At 43.2% G+C, this 18244-nt stretch overlaps 1 protein-coding gene across 1 annotated transcript in view; it reads left to right on the top strand.

Moving 5' to 3' along the window:
* The first annotated feature begins 4831 nt into the window (after positions 1-4831).
* The window catches only part of OGDHL (oxoglutarate dehydrogenase L), a 109514-nt gene continuing 96101 nt past the window's right edge, over positions 4832-18244 (top strand). Inside the window, exons 1-5 of the mRNA XM_056849386.1 lie at positions 4832-5042; positions 9973-10164; positions 13617-13719; positions 14775-14890; positions 15868-16022. Of these exons, the coding sequence (XP_056705364.1) occupies positions 4848-5042; positions 9973-10164; positions 13617-13719; positions 14775-14890; positions 15868-16022 (761 nt within the window). The 5' untranslated portion in view covers positions 4832-4847. The remainder of the gene's footprint in view (positions 5043-9972; positions 10165-13616; positions 13720-14774; positions 14891-15867; positions 16023-18244) is intronic.

Consider the following 18244-nt stretch of genomic DNA (forward strand, 5'->3'; position numbering starts at 1 on the left):
CTAAGGGCGAAAGCCCTTAGGAGGCCAGGAAGGCGCTGCGACGGTGTCTGGGGCCCCAGCGCTGGCATCCGGACTACTTACGGTGGCGTTAGTGGCTCCAACGCCGGCATGAAGGCCCGGATGCCAGGGGCTGGGTGCTGCCATGGCAGGGTGCTGCCGTGGCAGCACCCCCCGGGACACCAACGGGCCTTCCAGCGGCATCTCAATGCCGTCAAAGGCTTACTCCAGCGGCATCTCAGCGCCGTCAAAGGCTGCACTGGCATTCCTGGGGTGTTCCAGCATCCCAGGAGGCATTCCCCGGGTGTTCCGACACCCTGTTTATTTTTTGATGAGATATGCCACCTTTTAGCTGGTGTATTCCATGCAACCCTATGAGGGTTGCACAGATTTTTCCCGCCGTGAGGAAAACTGCGTTGCCTCCAAAAACTGCGTTGCCTCCAAAAACCTCTCAGGACTACACTGAAAATGTTTTTATTCTCTGTAAGAAAAATAGCAGATATACCTAGTACTTGAAAAAGAGCTGCAAACTGCTGCACCCTATGCTACCACAGCACATATATCTTTAATTTTGCCATCTGAAAGGTAGGAAAAAAATAAACATTGAAGGTAGCAAATACATTCTGTAGTAAACAAAAGAAAGTGTATTATTTGGACAGAGTTACAGTAGCTGGGACTGCCAGCATGTTTGGATATTAAGCTAAACTTTACAAGACTGAAAATACTGAACTCTTTAATAAAACGTATTTCCATTAAACACATTATAGCATATTGTTGCCGAAATTATTTACATTTAAACAAACAAAACCTTGAAAATCTTGTATACGTCTACATTAGAGCAGTGCGTCCCTGTCCCCCGAGTGTTCCACAAAATTTCCCAGGAGTTTTTTTTTTGTTGTTGTTTAATTCAGTGCTGCCCCCAATTTTCCCTTCCCCCCCAGGCCTTCACATCTCTAGTCAGGGGAGTCAATGAACATCCTGAAATGTTGTCTGGAAGCAGTAATGGACTGCGTGAAGTGTCATGTATTGAAGCCCAGTCCAGATAAGACTGGAATTCTGTTGATCAGTAATAAAGCCACACAGGGTTTGTGGAGGCATCCTTCTCTGGATGGGCATGCTGTCTTCCTTTAGGAGTGGGTTCATGGCTTGAGGATGCCTCTGGGCCAGTGGGTAAAGCCTGAGATCGCTGTAGCACATAGCACTAGGGTTGCCAACTTCCAGGTACATGCAATCAGATGTGGACTTCTTCACCCGCAGCTGCCCCATATGTGCAGCGGCCAAACGATGACAGGGCAAACCACCCGGACTTTTACAACCGTTAGAGACTCCCTCAAAACTGTGGGAAGTGATTGCAATGGACTTCATGACTGACCTACCCCCTAGTGGGGGAAAGACTTTGGGTGATTACTGATCTGTTTTTGAAACAGGTGCATCTTGTACCCTGCACAGGTATCCCTTCCACCCAGAAATTGGCCCGCCTTTTTGTGTCACATGTCTGCTGTCTACATTTCTTCCTGCACAAGATAGTGACGGACAGGGGGTCAACTTTCGTGGCCAAATTCTGGAAGGCTTTTCTCAAACTGGTCGGAATAGAACAAGGACTGTCTAGTGCCTTCCATCCCCAAACGGACGGTCAGACTGAAAGGGTGAATGCGGTATTGGAATGCTATTTACGCTGTTACATTAATTACCATCAAGATGATTGGATAGACCTGTTGCCTTTTGCTGAATATGCTTATAATAATGTGGTTCACCAATCCACAGGATTCAGCCCTTTCCAGGTTGTCCATGGTAAAGAGTTTGGCCCCGCTGGTCATATTGATGTTTCTGAGGAGGAGGGGGGAGTGGATGTGGCCAAATGGGTACGTTCTATTCAAACAACCTGGCCATGGCTGGTTAAAAATCTAGAGCGAGCCAAATGGCGTTACAAGGCTCATGCTGACAAACACGCTCCCCCAGTATGGAATGCAAAGTGGGGGATCTTGTCTATTTGTCCACCAAGAACCTACGATCCACCCGCCCGTGTGATAAACTCAGTGCCAAGTACGTAGGTCAGTTCCCCATTTCCCGGATTATTAATCCAGTGGCTGTGGAACTCTCCTTGCCTAAGTCCCTACGAAGAATCCATCCTGTGTTCCATGTCAGTCTTTTAAAACCGTATGTTCCTTCCCAAAAATGGCATCCTGAACCACAACCCGAAGTGCCTGAAATGGTGGGGGGAGGAGCATTTTGAAGTGGCTAAAATACTGGATTCTCACATTTGCTACGGTGCCCTTCAGTACCTGATCCACTGGAAACGTTTTAGTCCCACCCAGGATGAATGGGTGCGCGCCTGTGATGTCTCCGCCACCGCTTAGTACAAGAATTTCATGCAGCCTACCCTCACAAGCCCACAGTGGGAGGGTCTTTAGGGGGGCAGAATGTCTGGAGCAAGCCATGAGGATGGTATGTGGTAGTGCGATTGTGCTGCTCCCAGGTACTGTTGTGCTGTTCTGTCCAAGGCCAGTCTGTGCCCCGTGTTTAGTCTTCATAGATTCCCATACTGTGGGAATCGCCAAGTGCTCCTTCCTGCCTCTGGGAGGGGGGTTGCCTAGGTTACCAGTTATCTCCTTTTGTTTTTCCATACATACTATGCGCCTTGCCTTTGCCCCTTACTAGTGTCCTTTTGAATAAGGCTTCTGAAACCTGTCAATTCTAACCAATAAAACTGCTTTCGTGGATTTGCCGTCTTCTGAAATCTGTTATGGGTTCGCCGCAGGGCTAGAGCTTACAATTTCCCAAGCTATAAAGGGATTTGTCCCCCTGTAAAGTTTTATTAGCTATGCTTTGCTTTTTTGCTATAATGTATTTTAAGAGGATTATCTACTTTTATTATTGCTGTTTTAGATATTTTATTACCGTTGCTGTTTTTAATAATTTTACCTAATTTCTTATTTGCCCCATTATTATGCTATTGCTTTTTCATGCTTTTGAATTGTAGTGTTCTGTTCTTTTAACGTGCCCATAAACTTATGAAAAGTACCTCATACATGACACTGTGAGAGTGGGGTATAACTATTTGAATCCTCAGCTGTAATTAAGGTTTTTTTTCCCTTTGAGTTGCTTCTAATTCTGTGTGATCAGATGGAAATCACTGTTCAGTTTCAGTGCTGATATAATCGATTTTGTGACTAATACAGTTGTCTCAGCTTCTGTTTGTTGCTTTTTCTGTGCTGACCTTAAGTAGACCAGCTCAGGGAGTAAGGAGGCTGAAGTGCTTAGTGATTGTGTATCTCAGACCACTAAGTGATGTTGCTGACAGCCTAAGTTTCTGTTGGAGAACAACAGGCATAAGGAGAGAGAATCAAGTTAGATTTACTAGGCAAGATTGTTGTTCACTTTAAATAGTTGGTGATATGAAGAAGAAATGGCTCAGATATCTTCTTTAATTGAAACCTTGTGCTTTCATACACAAGTGGTTAATACGTTAAATTGTCACAGTAATAACTGTTGTCAGAGAGAACAAATCTGTCTTTGACCCTGTGGATTATCCATCTAGTAAATGGATTATTGTTTAAATGTGGGCATTGACTGCACTTTGCAATTCTGACGGGCTATTAAAAATTTGGCAGGTAACCAATGGAAAGGTGCTTTCTTTGCAGAAAAAAATAAGTCACAGGTACTTTTTGGTCAAATTAAATAATAAATAAGATTTTAAATACGACTCAATATGCCTTATTACATTTAGTAATCTATTTATATATGTATTTCCTACTTATCTGACAATAGTCTCCCAAAGTGGCTTATGCTGATAAAGAAACAGATACCGTCCTCAGGCTTACAATTTGAACTGACTAGATGCACAAAAGAAAAGGGAAAAGATAGACGTGAACTCTCAGTTTGATTAAACTTATGTGCAACTGTCAAAACTGTCCTCTGCCCTCTCTTCTCCAGTCGCAGGGCAACAAGAAATTGAAGAGAGAGGGGTTTTTTGTTTATGGTAGAATAGGTGGAAGTAGGGTTGCCAACCTCCAGGTACTAGCTGGAGATCTCCAGATATTACAACTGATCTCCAGCTACTAGAGATCAGTTCACCTGGAGAAAATGGCCGCTTTGGCAATTGGACTCTATGGCATTGAAGTCCCTCCCCTCCTCAAATCGCACCTTCCTCAGGCTCCACCACAAAACCTCCCGCTGGTGGCAAAGAGGGACCTGGCAACCCTAGGTGGAAGCAAACTCCCTGCCTTTTCTGATGACTGGTTCCAGGCTGGTCTTTCTCTTGTTCATTTGTTTTGTTTTTATGTCATTTATAGTCGGCCTTCCTTGTTGATACTGAAGGCGGATTACAAAATTAGAATGCGATGCAATAAAAACAGTGTTATACATACGATGCAATAAAATGGGATCAAACAATTAGAAAGCAATGGTAAACCCTCCGAACATCTCTTGCCTTGAAAACCCTACGGGGTCGTCATAAGTCAGCTGTGACTTAACTGCACACACAAAAAGTGTGAAATATAAATGGAATGTTATAGCATTAGATCTTCTCTCTGTATTATTTGTATATAACTGAATAGGGATTAAGCAAGAACAATGACAGTATTTTTATACTAAAACACTAATATTGTTGAGTTTCAAGTTTAATTTATCCTTAATGTTGCTATGCAGGAAGCCATGTATCAGTAATTCGCATTAGAATAAATGACTTTCACTGGTAAGGATTTCTCAAAAATTGGCTTTCTGCCACTAGAACTAGGTTCTAAGTATGAAATCTGTTAAGAAAGCTTTTAATTGCAGTATACCTATCAAGTGTTGGCAGTTTTTCCAATTCATTTTTTATGTTTTCAGTAGGCTCTGATCTGTGAACAAATATGAGTCACTTGCGGCTGATTGCTACTACCCTGAAACTGAATGGCATTTATTCGTTGGCAAAGAAAAATGTAAACACAAAAGCATTTCTGCCATGTCGGAATTACGTTTCACCTGGAGCCTTGAGTGGAAGTAATTCAAGTTATGTTGACGAAATGTATTATGCATGGCTCGAAAATCCAAAAAGTGTTCACAAGGTAAATGCTAAATATACAATACGAGATTACTCAAGTCATCAGACTATTGCTCTCCTAGATACCTGAAATTTGGTATGCATGCTATGTGGTCAAAACAAGAACTTTCCCTTATTTCAGAGACCAGTACTTAGGGTTGCCAGGTCCCTCTTCTCAACCGGCGGGAGATTTTGGGGGCAGAGCCTGAAGAGGGCAGGGTTTGGGGAGGGGAGGGACTTCAATTCCATAGAGTCCAATTGGCAAAGCGGCCATTTTCTCCAGGGGATCTGATCTCTGTCTGCTGGAGATCAGTTGAATTAGCAGGAGATCTCCTTCTACTACCTGGAAGTTGGCAAACCTACCGGTACTCCAGCACAGAGCCAACCAAACCATGTATGGGAGAAATTGCCCAGTGTCCATTTACGTTTGGGCTGGGTGAAAGATGGTTTCTAACAACCGTTAGCTATAAAGAGGGACCATAAGTCAGAGGGACCACATACTTTTCATGAAGGGGGTCCAACAGCAACTTCTTGTCCCTTCCTTCAAAAATATCTTAAGTACAAGGGCTGGGGAAAACTTCTGCCTGAGACCTTGGAGATCCACTGCTTTGTCAAAATAGAATTCAAATGAAAACTGCTGCATTCCAAGTCGTCAAAAGCAAGGCTTGAAATCACTTACGGTTTCATTGATGAGCAAGTGTTTTTTTTTCCACTGAACCCAGGTTACTAGACTTATTGAAAAAATAGGTACATAGGTTTCCACCTTGTCCTCTTGGTTAAAAGGAACCTGCATACGAAGTCAAGTAACAGTCAGACTTGGAGAAAAAGATGAAGGAGCTTGGCAAAGCAAAGGAAATGGGCCAGATGATAAAAAAAATGGTCAGGTCATGATAAAATAGATATAGCTAAATCTTTTGTCATATACCTTCTGGACCAAAATTTAGTTGGATTTTGCGAGCATTTGTGTACAGGCAGCTATTGTACCTGCGCTATTGTGGTTCATTTTTTGAGAGTGATTGCACTCCCCCTAAACTCTAGCTGTGTTATATATATGAGTGCTCTGGTGCACAAGTGACCTCTTGGCTGCTTTAGATTTCTTGCAATTCAGTACAGTGACCATGATTATGCCCCAATGGAATAGGGAGTCCGGTTAGCTGTACACCATGTACATCAATACATAAAATCTGGCCAATATGAGCTATGTAATGTTTTCAATGAATGCATGCTCTGACCTGGATAGACCAGGCTAGCCCAATCTTGTCAATTCTCAGAAGGTAAACAGGGTTGGCCCTGGTTAGTATTTAGATGGGGAACCTCCAAAGGAATACCAAGGTCTCCTCGCAGAGCCAGGCAATGGCAAACAATTTCTACTCATCTCTTGCCTTGAAAACTCTGGAGTAGCCATAAGTCAGTTTCCACCACTTTCTTTTGGACTTCCTTGTGCACTTTTGCACTTTCCACCACTTCCTTTTGGGGCAGCATGTGTTGTATTTTCCCACAAACATTGAGAATGGTCATTGGTTCTTGTAGGTTATCCGGGCTGTGTGACCGTGGTCTTGGTATTTTCTTTCCTGATGTTTCGCCAGCAGCTGTGGCAGGCATCTTCAGAGGAGTAACACTGAAGGACAGTGTCTCTCAGTGTCAAGTGTGTAGGAAGAGTAATACACACTTAACCTACAAGAACCAATGAACTCTGACCGTGAAAGCCTTCGACAATATTGAGAATGGTCGTTTATGCATGGGTACTTTCACTCACGTTTGCCCCCAGTCTGTCTGGTTGTTCCTTGGAGTTATGCATGAGTTTTCTATCCACTAGAGATGACCTTTCTGCCAGCCCTCGCAAATCCCTGGACTTCCAGTTCCTCTTTTAACCCAATTCTTCCCTCTCCCCTGAGTTCAGCTCGGGTGAAATCCCCATGCATAAGGCAAAGAGCTTGGTTTCTCTCCCAAAGCAGTGTGTAAAGAGGCGAGGATTCAAATGCTTCCTGCTTCCTCGGAGCTCTTTCTGAAGAGAAGAAAAGCGTTTTAAAACCAAGGCTTGGATTTCTCACCCTCCCCATTTCACATTGCTCAGTTTTTTGTTCTTAAAATGCTTTTTTTATGAAGCAATTCGATTTTGGGAGGGATTTTCTCTCACAGTAAGCCAATTACAAGGCAGCATTTAAAGGGGCGAGACTTGATTTGAGCTTGGAGACTGCTGGTGCAGAGATTCCCAATAGGAAAGTGTGGGTCCAGCGAGCAACGAACCTCAGGTAAAACTTCTATGCATAAACGACCTACGATAGCAAACATACTTACAGCCTATGCATGCTAATTTGAAAACAATTCTTGCTGAATTCAGTATGGCTTACTTCTAAATACGACCTACTTTAAACATGGCATTAAACATTTATTTATTTAATTTATAGTCCGCCTTTCTCACTGAGACTCAAGGTGTGTTACAGAATTGAAAGATGATGCAATAAAACAATACAATAAAAACAATGCAATAAAACAAGATTGCACAATTAAAAAAAACCCGGCAATTAAAACAATACATAAATTAACAGTGCAAGAAAAAAAGGTGCCTAAACGTTTCATGAAACATTAAAGCTAGAACCCTGTTAACATTATAAAAACACCTTCCTGAACACCCTCTTGTTTGACCACAACCCCATTCCTATTATTCAAATACCTTCCTGAAAAAAAAATCTTTACCTGTGCAGGGTTCTGTTTACCAGACCAAATTGCTGGCAGTGTTGGTGTAATGAGGCCAAGTAGCTTTAGCATTGTAATGTTGTGCATGCAAGTGCCAGAAAAAAAAAGTTCTGTGCCTCACCCTTCATGTGCGTAGGATTACAGACAGGCAGAGCAATCCACAAGGGGGGGGGGCAAAGGGGGTTAGGAGCCGATGTGACCCATGCATGGCTAAAGTGGCACTAACCCTGTCACAGGGCCACTTACGCTGGTGCCAGAGAGCCACACGGCAGTGCCACACATGGGCGCTGGCACAGCTGCAATGACAGTGTTTCCCCAGAGCAAGGACTCACACCGGCGCCAAAGGGACGTTCCTGGGGGCAGGGCTGACTTTAGTCAACTCTCTGAGCCTTTTCTCCCTGGGAACGCCCCGTTTTCCTTGTGCAAACCAGCTCTGGCAAAAAGGGTGGCGTAGCCCCATGAAACTGAATGGATCCGTTTCACAGGGTTTTTAGAAAATTTCATTTCCAGCTTGCTGCACTAAGGCAGCAAACTGCTCAGGAGGCGGTGCGGCTGCACCATCCCCGGGCCCACCCCAACTACCCCCCCCCCCGGGATTGTGCTCTTAGTTTCAACAGACCAAGCATGTATGGCAAAATGTTGGAAGGGGCTGTTTTAGTGCATACTATGGTATGTTATCCTTCCAAAGTGAACATTTTCTAAGAATAGCTACATTTTCTGGCCAGGGTAACTTTTATTTAAGCTACAAAGTGCAACTTCTGAATAAACATGTTCAGGATTCAACAGTGTCTCCCAAAAGCAATCAGCAAGACATCACCTAGAAACAGCCATTCTCCTAATTCATCCTTTTGGGTTAGCTTTTTCTAAGAAACACTTTTCCCTTTCCTTTTGCCTCCCGAGTAATCCTTTGCTCCAGTAGTGCAAAGTAGCATCTAAAACAGCTGTGGGAGTGAAATGACACAAGCCCTGAGAAAGGTGTCATTATTTCTGTTCATAGAATGGTGTCAGGGCTATAGATCATTGGCAAGAGGCTTGACAGGGCTTAGTTATTGCTATCACAAGATTAATTGCAAAACTGCTTGGTTGGCTATTGACTACATAACAGTTGCCATGTTTTCCAGTATACAACCGGCCTACCGTGATTGTATAATGACTTCCTTGATGTTTTTACTTTTTTTTTTTAACTTTTTTTTTTTAACTTTTTTTTTTACTTTTTTTTTTTTAAAGCAAAAAACCTTATGACCTAATAGTGATAATAGACAGAAACTTAAACTCTCAGGAGTGCAATGAATTAGGGTTTGCCACTAAAACATTACAGGTTGAGTATCCCTTATCTGGAAATCCGATATCCAAAATATTTCAAAATTGAAAACTTTTTGAGCGCCCACAAAGACTAATAAAACGGCACGTGTGCATACTGGTCGAGCAATGACACTCTCAACTAGGGTTGCCAACCTCCAGGTACTAGCTGAAGATCTCCCGCTATTACTACTGACCTCCAGCTGCTAGAGACCAGTTTACCTGGAGAAAATGGCCGCTCTGGCAATTGGACTGTATGGCATTGAAGTCCTTCCCCTCCCCAAACCCCGCCCTCCTCAGGCTGCACCCCAAAAACCTCCCGCCATTGGCAAAGAGGGACCTGGCAACCCCACTCTCAACCTATCTTTTGGGACCAGATACTCTTGAGATTGTTATCCATGATTACCATCTGTCACATGATGCCAAACAGTGGTAAAAGTTCAGGGGCAGTTGGAGGGAGGCACACAATTTTTTTGGTTTCCCAGTGCATATAAAAAATATGTTTATACTATACTGTAGTCTATTAAGTGTGAAATAGCATGTCTAGAAAGACAATGCTCACACCTTAATTTAAAAATACTTTATTGCTAAAAATGCTAACCATCATTTGAGCCTTCAGGAAGTCGTGATCTTTTTGCTGATTAAGCGCTTTGCCTCGATGTTGACGGCTGCTGACTGTAAAAAAAGACAGTATCTAGGAAGCTCAATAAAGCGACATATGCCCATATTGTTAAAACTCGAAGAGTCCTGCAGTAGGTTCAGCGACAAAATCCAGCACTTACGAGGGGATGAAGATTAGGTTGATAGGTAGATAACAGGAGTGTGGGGTGGTGGTGAGGGAATGAGGGGATTGAATTCATTATTTATATTTGTTTTTTAGAAGAAAATATTTTTACCTGTCTAAAAGTTTTTCACATGCCTCCCCCCCCCTTCTTTCTCCTTTCTGCCTTCTTGTCTAGTCTTGGGATTTATTTTTTCGAAATGCTGCTGCTGGCACTGTTTCTGGGCAAGCCTTTCAGACTCAGTTACCAGACCTTGCAGGTGGCCAAACATCGCTTATCCAAAGCCATGGGCTGACTAAGTCTCTGGGTAAAACTGAAAAACTCGTTGAAGACCACTTGGCTGTTCAGTCATTAATCAGAGCATATCAAGTAAGTTCCCTGTAAGTAAATTACCATCAATTTCCTCAGTATTATAACAGTAGAAAAGTGCAAGAGTCCAGTAGCACCTTAAAGACTAACAAAATTTCCGGCAGCTTTCATGAGCCACAGCTCACAGCTACAGCTTGTGGTTTCCCCCCACTGTGTGTAGGAATACCATCCTGATACAGATGTGTTGATTTTTCTATTCATATGAAATTTATGATGATCAATGTACTGCAGGATTTCTAATGGGACAGAAGCCTGCCTCTGTCAGAATTTGGACTTTATTGACAGAAGAAGAGTTGGTTTTCTATATGCCGACTTTCTCTACCACTTAAGGAAGAATCAAACCGACTTACAATCATCTTCCCTTGCCTTGCTATGGAATTATGATGAGACCTGTGGAAGATTAGTCCTGCAACCTTCTTCTCTGGGTCCAAGATTGGGGAGGAGGCAGAGAGTCCTCTATCCTTGCAGAAAACTGCGGGTATCAAAGTTACCTCTGTCTGTCCTCCCCCCCCCCACAGTCTCAAAAACCCGGATGGGGGGTATGCATGTGTGATATCTTCACTTATAGGCCACTAGCTTTCCTTCATCCTGAGGGGAAACTGGCATTGGAAGATCTGTAATCTGTGGTATGTGTCCTACAAGCACTGCCCCTCCCCCAACGTTTTTGTGGATAGAGGACAGCCCTTCCACTCCTGAAGGGTGGGAGGGGGCCTCATAAAATCAAATCCATTCTATGAAAGGGGCACTCCCCTTCATATCCTGGGCAGAGGAGCATTGGACTTGGAGGACACAGAAGGCACACATTTGCCAATGCCAGTTCTCTCCTTCCTGTTTATTAGTGCTGAAGGGAGACTCTCTCTTCATCGCTTTTGCTGGAGCGATGTCAGGGGAGCTAACTGGTCCCAGATCTTTTTCATTTCATCCATTTCTGCAATTAGTATTCTCAGTTTGTTGTGTGGCATTAATGCTCCACTACCGCTGTTTTGACACAAAAATCCTGAACAGCATGTGTCAATTTTAACGGCATACACATTTTGATAATGGAGTCAGGAAACCAGATGATCGCAGTCTTGTTCTGAGTGGGAAGAAACTGGGGTTTTTGAATGAAAACAAAGGAGTCATCAAAAATTTAGTAGCATCCTGGGAGAGGATGCACTTCCTTTAAGTCCATTTTCACTCCTTCCCCTGTGATTCTTTGAAGGTTTATGGGAGGCTGGAAGCATCTTATGCCAGTTAGGGTGGTACATTACTTGGCTTCCGTGCCCTGATAGTTAGCCCTTCAGGTTAACTGTGTGATGCAGGGTGCTAGATGGACCACTGGTCTGATTCAGCAGGAATCTTGTCATATTCTTAACTATCCTACTGTCGTACTCCGGCAGGAGTGTAGTGTGCAGGCAGGAACCAGGCCGGAGGCTTGGCCTCTGGTTTTAACAACAGCAATGGGAGTTTTGTGCCGACCAGAGCCTGACACAGGCTTTTCTCTTCCTGTGGACCGGGCTAGACTAAGGTAATTAGCAAGTAAAGGAAGAGAGGCACTTACCAGCACAACCTCCTTGTTTATCAGATCAGATGTCAGCTTGCACGCCAGGGTGAACTGAGATAGCTACAGTTGCTTGGCGCTCCTGTGTGTTTCTCAGTCAGTGGCCTTCAACATGTATTGAACCCACGAGAGCTCTGGCAAACTGCCTGGCCTTTTATTAGCCTATCAGTTCCAGCTTCTTCCACTCTGTCCTGATCAGGCTTAATTGTCTCCTTTCTCTCTCTCAAGGCCCACCTGGCAATTTGCCTTCTTTCTCTTAATTGAAGCCAGGCCTTGATTCTCTGCTTCTCAGCTGGCTTGGGAGAACTTGCAGGCGAGGAGTCCTGCTGCTCTTGCTACTGTTTCTTCTGCTGCTCTGTTTGCTGCCAGAAAGAGCAGCCCTCATCTCCTATCATGGGTCCTGGTGGCTCTAATGCCTGCTCCTGCTGTTCCACTGTGGTCTTGGAGGACCGCGCCCAGGTTCCCATTCCTCTTCCTCAGAGGAGGAGGACAACTCGGGCTGGTCTACGACACCTACACCTAGTACATTATTGCTTTATTTTAAAAGGAATTTAGCGTACTCTTAAATGAACTTCGGTGCCTGATGGCTCCTCCCCCCCAACAGTGTATCAGCATTTGTGAAAAAGGGATTCCCCCTCTTATGAAAGCATTTTTTTAATGCTTTCTATGTTTGGAGATTGCTTTCCATATCAGCTTTCCTGATGAAGAGAACCTGTTTGTTGCCGAGTATTTGGTGGCATTTCTAAGGGATATAGCTCGCACAGGGCCCTGCTCAAACACATCCAGATTTTCTGTTGATCCTTATTGACTGAGAACTACTCTCCTGAGCAGTATTGTACAAGGGAAGAGTAGTATCAGTAAGTGAGCTATCCTCCAGGGATGTTTGCCTGTCGTATCTGATCTTTCCATTGAGGGATTCCTGACAAGGAACCTCAGAGGATGCAGGAAACATTTGATACCTCTTCCAGTATTTTCACCCTGCATACTTGTAAGCACTTGCCCCAAGACAATCCCATAAACAACATCCACAGACAAGTAGTCCAAAAGAGAGTTGATTTATTGGAGAATCCACAGGTTAACAGTATCTAGGAATCAAGATGGCACTTATGAGAACTAAAAGCTTGGTGCTGGGTATAAATGAAAGAACACAGAATAACACAGGAAACCATGGCAACCCCCCTCCCACCGGAATAAGTTCCCACGAAGTTCAGAGTCACAATACATAGTTGGCAGTCGACCGTTGGTGAGGCTGACCTTGGGCAGCACCTGGTGAAAGCACAACATTCTCTGTCAGACCATGCCTGGCATTGTCTGTCCATCGCCCAGGCTAGGCCTGACAATACTACAAAGACATTTCAAGAAGCGAGAGACCAGGGGAGGATTTTCATGCCTTTCTTTAGTTGTGGTTGTTCTAGAAAACAGAACATATTGAACATGTGTTGTGCTTTAGAGACTTGTTCAGATTTTTCTGTATGTTGAAGAGCAGTTATGTGAAAAGATTCCCAATGCTGTTCTGAAATATGTAGTGTCTAAAATACAATACATAGGCCTGTATTTTCTAAAAATTCCATTTTCTAACAGTCCTAGACCACAGAATTTAGAAAGGTAGAATCCCTGCTTAAAACTGCATAGGTAGTGAAGACAATAACTTTAACTTATAAACCTATGTAAGATAAGACTTATCATGGTTCTCATATCCAGTGATGGCACTTCTTATTTTTAGTTTGTCCGGCACTACAAAAGTCAGCTTGACCCTCTCAGGATTAATGAAGTTTCCTTTGAGTATTCGTTGAGTGATCTGTCTCTCGGGTGCAAAACGTTGGTAAGCTCTCCCCCTTGACTGACTTTGTTAGCATGATGTTTTCTTCTTTGCCTTTCCTACTGCCCTTCTTACCCACTTAACCCTGTTCAGATCCGTGGACATCATGTGGCTCAGTTGGACCCCTTAGGAATCTTGGATGCAGATTTGGATTCATTTGTTCCATCGGATTTAATCACTACTATTGATAAACTAGGTGAGGTTTTTCCCCCAAATCCTTTCTGATAAATTAATAACCACAGTGAGGGGAATGTCTCATGACTGAATGCATCAGGCAGCATTACAAGCGAGAGAGAACATTCAGCTTTGCAGAGTGTCAGACAACTATTCTTTAATGACATCATCCTCTGTGTGTTAATTTTTGATAAATTGTTTAAAGTTTGTTTATACGTGTGTGTGTGTATAAATAACGTGTAGACTTGGACGAAGGAATACAAGCAAGGACCATTTTATTCTTATAAAAACAATGTAGCCTAACATAGCAAAAATTAAGGGGGCTGGGCCATGGCTCAGTGGTAGAGCATCTGTTTGCACTGAAGTAGATTCACCAGGCTAGCCTGCCCCAGACTAGTCTGATCTTGCCAGATCCCAGAAGCTAAGCAGGGTTGGCCCTGGTTAGTACTTGGATGGGAGAATACCAAGGAAGTCCATGGTTGCTACGCAAAGGCAGGCAACAGCAAACCACCTCTGAACATCTCTTGCCTTGAAAACTCCACGGGGTCGCCATAAGTCAGCTGTGACATGATGGCACTTTCCACCACCGCCAGCGAAAACTTTAAAAGGGTTTATTTTGAGGATTCAACATATATATATCAATAGGGTATGAACAACATGACTGTTACTGACTTCAAAATGCTAACAGAGTAATACAAAAAATAGGTCGTGAAGATACTATGAAATATAGAGGGAAAGGGTGGCAGAGATTCAAGAGCATGTTTGTGTCGTGTGCCTTCAGTATTTGATCAAAAATGCTTCTTTTTAATGGCTTATCGGGAGGTGCATTAGCTTGCATTCTCCTGATACGCCTTGAAAAACTTGTCCTCAGGTTTGCAGATATCGCCAGGTAAGTAATGAGTGAGTGTTTTTGCTTTTAGGCTCAAACGATGTAATAAAACTTCTTCCTCCTATTTGTCTTGAAATTAATAGGTGTTTCTTTGTTTTACCTTGCATACAAAGAATTGTCTGTGTGACTTGTATGATAAATGTTTTTTTCCCCTTCCTGCCATGTTGCTCTCAATGGATATACCACAGGATTTTATGGCCTATATGAATCTGACCTGGACAAAGTGTTCCGGTTGCCCACAACCACCTTTATAGGAGGAAATGAGTCTATGCTTTCTTTACGAGAGATTATCAGGCGATTGGAGGTAGGTGCAGAGATTGGTTTTATGGAGCACTTTTCTCCCAAGCTGGATTCAATGATTCCATTTTCCAGTATTCATGCTCCCGAGTTCCGCAATATTAAAGTGTTCCTTAATTTTTTTATCTTCTAACTGCCTCCAAATAAAAAAGGCAAGGAAGCCATTACATGTTCATTATAATGCTAATGTAGGCATTGACCATGTAAGGAGATCTGTTTTCAAGACAGGACATTCATTACTCAAAGCACACTTGAAGTCCCCTCCATCGACCACAAGGAGCATTGCTCCAAAATACTCTTTGGATTATGGAAATCTCCCTGGAGTACTTAAGAATATAAAGAAAGGTGGTCCGCCATGTGTAGTAGTGCCAGCCCTGACAGGCAGCAAATACTTAATCCAGATCTCGAAACAAGAACATTTTCAAGCCATGGTATACAAGAGTCCTTTGCTGAAGTGCACTGCCTGTATCTGGAGTTGCATTGCATTATAGTGTGGTGCATATTTGTGTGTGTTCTCAAATTCAAGGTTTTTCAAAAGAAATGGTGGATTTATTCTGAGGGCCTAAGATGTAATGCGATCCGTACGTAACCTTCAGGAGCAGGTCATGGGATCATAAATTCCCTTTCCTTTTATACTGTGATTCCCTCTGCTTTTTAACCATAGTTTGGCATTTATGTTTGACAATTACTGAACATTGTCGTAAATCTCTTTATGATCCTAGATAGTTTTCAGAAACTTGAGAGTGGGGTGGTGGAATTTGAGTGCAGGAAAGGAAGGGCATGTGATGGGGTGTGTGGTTCCATAGCTTGCTTCTGGTTAGTGTGGGGGTAGCATTATATCTGTGCTCTTAGGAGATGTTAGTTCCTTGGAATGTTACCTTATAAGCATGAAACAATAATCTTCCTCTGATTTATAATCTATTTTAGCTGCCCTGCCTTTCTCATAGGGCTCATAGTTTAAAATGAGTCTTTTATGCTTTCTAGAATACATACTGTCAACACATTGGCCTGGAGTTTATGTTTATCAATGATGTGGAGCAATGTGATTGGATTCGTCAGAAATTTGAGACTCCGGGCGTCATGAAATTCACCAGTGAAGAAAAACGGACGTTGTTGGCTAGATTGGTGCGATCAACAAGGTATTTGGGGGAAGGAGCGGTCAGCGTTCCTTAAGAGATTTGCGTAGCAGAACGGTTCTCAGATATTGTCATCTCAGACGTCCCTAAATACAAGAAAGAAAATGCTATTTCTCAGCTTTTGGTGGTTTTGTCCAAGACATGAGCAAATTGACCAAAAAGGAAGTGAAGGAGCAGTGCCGGTCAGTGGGGATGAGCAGGTCTCTTTAACTGCTCTGTCACATTTGCCTGTTTTTTGGCGGTTGCCTTGCAAATATATTTGTTCTTTATGCATTTAAACTAATATATTTGTTTATTGCAGCTCAAGGTGACTTACAAATCATAATTAAAAACATTTTAATCTGGCTTCATAGTGCTTCCTAAACATTTCTGACACCCCCCCCTCCCACGCACGCACGCACACACACACCTGCTCAGGGAACCTTTCCCACAGAGTGAGAGTAACAGTGGTGAAGGCACAGGTACTGGTTGATGGCAGGCGGCCCACCAGAAGTGGAAAAACTGCCAGCAGGTGGCAGGCTGAGGATTTCATTTGGCACACGGGGATGTTTGGAAGGAGACAGCTCATTACATATGCACGTCTTAAGCTGAGGGCTTTAAAAGTCATAACCAGCACACTGAATTGAACTTGAAAACAAACTGGTATCCTGCATGGATGTTTTAAGGTGGGCGAGAGATGTTCCCGTTGGGTAGCTCCTGAGAATAACTCATTCTGAACCCACTGAAGTGTCTGGGTTGTCTTCGAGGGCAGCCCGATGTAGAATGCTTTGCAGTAGCCCAACCACAAGGTTACAAAAGCATAGATCTGCATGCCCGGATCTGCTGAATCTAGGAAGGCTGAGAGTCGGATGCACATGATAGAAGGCACCCTTGGCCTTTCCAAGCAGCAAGGTTGGGTTTGTGAGCACCCCTGCTTTGCAAATGACAACTTTGCTCCAGTCCCTCTAAAACATCACCCTTCCTGACAAGCATCACCTCTGTCTTGTCTGGTTCTGCCAGCAAAATGGAGACATTCTCACTGATCCGCCTACAGTTTGGCAGGGGATATCCCTTGGGGAAAGGATGCAATCCCCAAGGATCTCTCTTGGGCTACAGATATAACAATAAAGGTTGGTCTAGAACACTTGGGTAGTCATTTATGTGGTTACTAGAACATAATATTTGCCTTCCATAGTGATCTTTGTTTAGTGAGACAGCAGTACATCATTCATTCCCAAATTTAATTAAAAGAGAAATGAATTTGAGCCAGATGCTTTTAATAATCAGGCTAACATGGCATTTGAATGACAGACTGTTAACAATGTGTCACAAAGAATTTTTTCTCATTTATCTTCTTGTTGCTAAACAAATACATAAATAAACTACAGTGTAAACTTTGCAGAGTTGCTCATGCAAGTTAATTCTAGAAGGATCTGTTTTAAAACAGCAGGAAGAAACCAGACAATTGCCACTGTTGCACATGCATTTCTTGTTAACATTTATTTCCTTATGTTTCTATATCACTTTGACTCACTGTTATGGTGCAATGTGGCACAGATGCCTGGTGGAGTCACACTGGCTCCTATGGTGCCTTGGGCCCCCCTTCAGGAATGCACGGTTTATCTTGCCACCATTTGACAATACAAGAGCCATTGGATATTCTTTCCTTCTTTAATAGGTTAAGAGGTCAGTTCATCTTCGTGGCTTCTGTTCAGTCCCGCATGGGACTGCGCTTGCGCAGGCCAGCCGCGGAGAACTGACTAGAAAGCTTTTAGGAGCTTCAGAACGCCTGGAGCGCTCCCCCTCCCCTCCGTCCCAGGCCGAGAGCGAGCCGGCTTCCCGCCCAACGGTCATGTGACGGAGGGAGGAGGGGCGCTCCCCCTCAGTTCTCTCTTCGCCGCCGTGGAGAGAGCACTAGCTTTGTTTCAGAGCGTCTTTTCTGTTACCTCAGAGAAAATTTCTCTTCAGGATTTTATTTCTTTTTTGCCAATATAATCTTATTTAACAACTGTGCCAAATGTAGAAATAGTATGGCACAAAATAATGACTGTTGTTACGTTTGAGAGATTTGTGCTTTTTCTTTTACTTCAAAAAAAAAAATTCTCTTCAGGATTTGATTTCCTTTTTGCCAATATGGTTTGATGTACCAAATGTGCCAAATATGAAAGGATTATAGCACAAAATAACGATGATTATGTTCTGTATAAGAGACTTATGTTTTTTCTTTCACTTAGAAAGGTCTTCTC

Source organism: Euleptes europaea, chromosome 5, assembly GCF_029931775.1.
Source record: "Euleptes europaea isolate rEulEur1 chromosome 5, rEulEur1.hap1, whole genome shotgun sequence".
Classification (NCBI taxonomy): Eukaryota; Metazoa; Chordata; class Lepidosauria; order Squamata; family Sphaerodactylidae; genus Euleptes; species Euleptes europaea.